This window comes from Montipora foliosa, chromosome 7, assembly GCF_036669935.1.
Source record: "Montipora foliosa isolate CH-2021 chromosome 7, ASM3666993v2, whole genome shotgun sequence".
Taxonomy (NCBI): domain Eukaryota; kingdom Metazoa; phylum Cnidaria; class Anthozoa; order Scleractinia; family Acroporidae; genus Montipora; species Montipora foliosa.
Genome location: NC_090875.1, coordinates 35,446,189 through 35,448,688, shown reverse-complemented (window position 1 = coordinate 35,448,688; position 2,500 = coordinate 35,446,189). Strand labels below are relative to the sequence as shown.

At 39.7% G+C, this 2,500-nt stretch overlaps 1 protein-coding gene across 1 annotated transcript in view; it reads right to left on the bottom strand.

Annotated features, from left to right (window-relative positions):
• Window positions 1–2,500, bottom strand: part of LOC138009429 (sulfotransferase 1B1-like) — a 97,891-nt gene that overhangs the window by 102 nt on the left and 95,289 nt on the right. The window contains exon 4 of the mRNA XM_068856442.1: window positions 1–686. This exon is cut by the window's left edge and continues 102 nt beyond it. Within this exon, the coding sequence (XP_068712543.1) occupies window positions 420–686 (267 nt within the window). The 3' untranslated portion in view covers window positions 1–419. The remainder of the gene's footprint in view (window positions 687–2,500) is intronic.

Genomic DNA, 2,500 nt, shown 5'->3' with positions numbered 1-2,500 from the left:
TTCAACTTGAATTAATTAGTTTCTGCGCACCGCGTAGCCCGGTACGCAGAACTTTTGGTCCACTCAAAAACTACTTTATGTCCCCTTTAACAACATCATAGGTCTACTCGAAATCTGTCCTCTTTAACAACATCTAGGTCCACCCTGCCCTCCTAATAGTTATACTAAAAACTATGTCCCCTTTATCCCTTCCCCTCAAAAGAGTGATCAGATGATTTTACTCATCAACGGGGGCTTCCTTAGGGGTGACTAGGTTAACAGCATCAAGGTCCACTCAAACACTATGTCCCCTTTAACCCTCCCCTCCTAATAGTGATACTTACAGATTTTACTCTGTCTGATGCCAGACAATTTTACTTATCAATGGAGGCCACCTCGGGGGGTGAGAGGGTTAAGAATCAAAAATTCCATTACTTTTCTCAACGTTCAAAGTCGAATACAAGTCCAGTGCCTCTCAGCTCCTTCAGAACGTCGTTCTCAAAGCGTTCGTTAACATCCGCTGTGAAGTAGTTCTTCCAATCGCCTATTTCTCCTTTTCTTAACAGTTTGGGTCCATCAACAGTGAAAGTTGATACGTTTTTTGCCATTTCTTCAAAGCTACACTGCTGGGAGATTTTGTTGACGGTGTCCTCAGTTAGTGGCTTTTCAAGGAACTTTGCCATCAACCGGATATTGCTGGATAAATCCTTTAAAAAAGGGGGTTGCTAAATTAAAATTAAAATTGTATGTTACGTGAGCACTTATCCCTGCCTTCTTTGCAGTGAACAACACAGTGAACTGGTGTCTTTGTCTTCGAAATTTCATCATTTTCATCATCGGCACATTACACCATAGCCATCAACAGTAGCATACGCGTATTATTTTCATAGCAGATCTCCAGAGCACCAATGGTAAGAAAATATGGTGACCCATATTTGGTTTTGGTCACCGTTCGACCATACTTCCACCCCTACATGTATGCCCATGTGAAACTCTGTGGTGCAACCCGCGTTTTTTGCCGGGAACGTCTTTGATATTGCACATCCATGCATGTTATGTTATGTTTAATTGACACTTGTTAAAAGAAGGTATTCGCTGGCCAGTAATGTGTGCGCATGTGTGCGTAGCAGACAAGACGCTTATTTCGAAGCTCTTCACTCTGATCAGTTTTTTTAGTTAAAACGTTGCTGAAACCTTGACCAAAATGGTAAAAGACACAGTCCAATCATTGAAACTGGAAAATGACAAGTTAAAAGACAAAATTCAAGAAATTCTTGGTGAATTACAAAACCTACGCGACGAAGTTAAGGCTGGCCGAAATGGCGGCCAAACTAACTCATCTGAAGTTACTGAAGAGGGAATTACCACGGCAACTCCGAGCAATATCCAAGAAGATTTTAAGAAGTATGTTAACGACAAGATGTCTCTTATTGAAAAATCTGTTAAACATTTGTCATCTCAAGTGGATAAAATATCATCTTCACTGGATCAAGTATTGGAATATTCGTATTCATATAACATCAAGCTTGTAGGTGTTCCTGAACTTAAACAACGAGAAAGCGCCGATTAAACGTTGCAACTTTGCATGAGAATCTTCAGCTCAATTGGAGCTGAAATTCATCCTTATGACCTTGACATTGCCCATCGAGTGCCATTTCGTAACGCGTCCGATGGTCGGCCGAAACCGATTATTTGTAAGTTTACCCGGCGCATCGCTCGTGATCGTGTAATGGCTTCCCGTAGAGAAGTAACCAGGATCAATCCTGCAGATATTGGTCTCCGAGAAAACTCATCCTTAGATCGTGCTGCTATCTACGATCACCTTTCCCCACGATTGCAGAGTTTATTATCTGACGCCAAGAAAATAAAGGAAAGATATCGTTTCTCATTTTGCTGGGCCAAGAACTCCACCATCTGGCTGAGGAAAAATGAAAGCTCCCGTCCGGTCGCCATCAAAAATTCAAGTGATTTGTCTACACTAACAGCTCGCCTAGGATCTTCTGGTGATGACACTGCTCCATAAGATCTTTAACAAACAGTCTACTAAGGTAAACAAAACACTCCTAAGCGAGCTTCCATATTACAATTACAGCGATCTAATTTCTGCACATGGCCAATTTAATAACATTCTCAGTTCTTCTCTTCCCACCAAAAAATATCTTGATCGTCTTCCAAGTTATTACGACCTTGACTTATTTACCCTGAATATTTTTTTAGATAGAAACTCTGATTCTAACACTCATTACTCTAATACAAGATGCAAATACTTCTCTCCACATAGTTTTTTTGAACAAAAAAGGAAATTTGCTAATAATGCTTGCCCAGATTCTAATATTTCGTTTATTCACACAAATATCCGCAGCCTAAAACGTAACTTAGAAAATTTTCAAAGTCATTTATTAGATGAATTAGACTTTCATTTTAATATCATAGGCGTAACAGAAACAAGAATAAATAGCTCGTCTGAAAACTTGGATTTTAACCCTTCAATTTTGCATTATAATTTTGAACACATGCCATC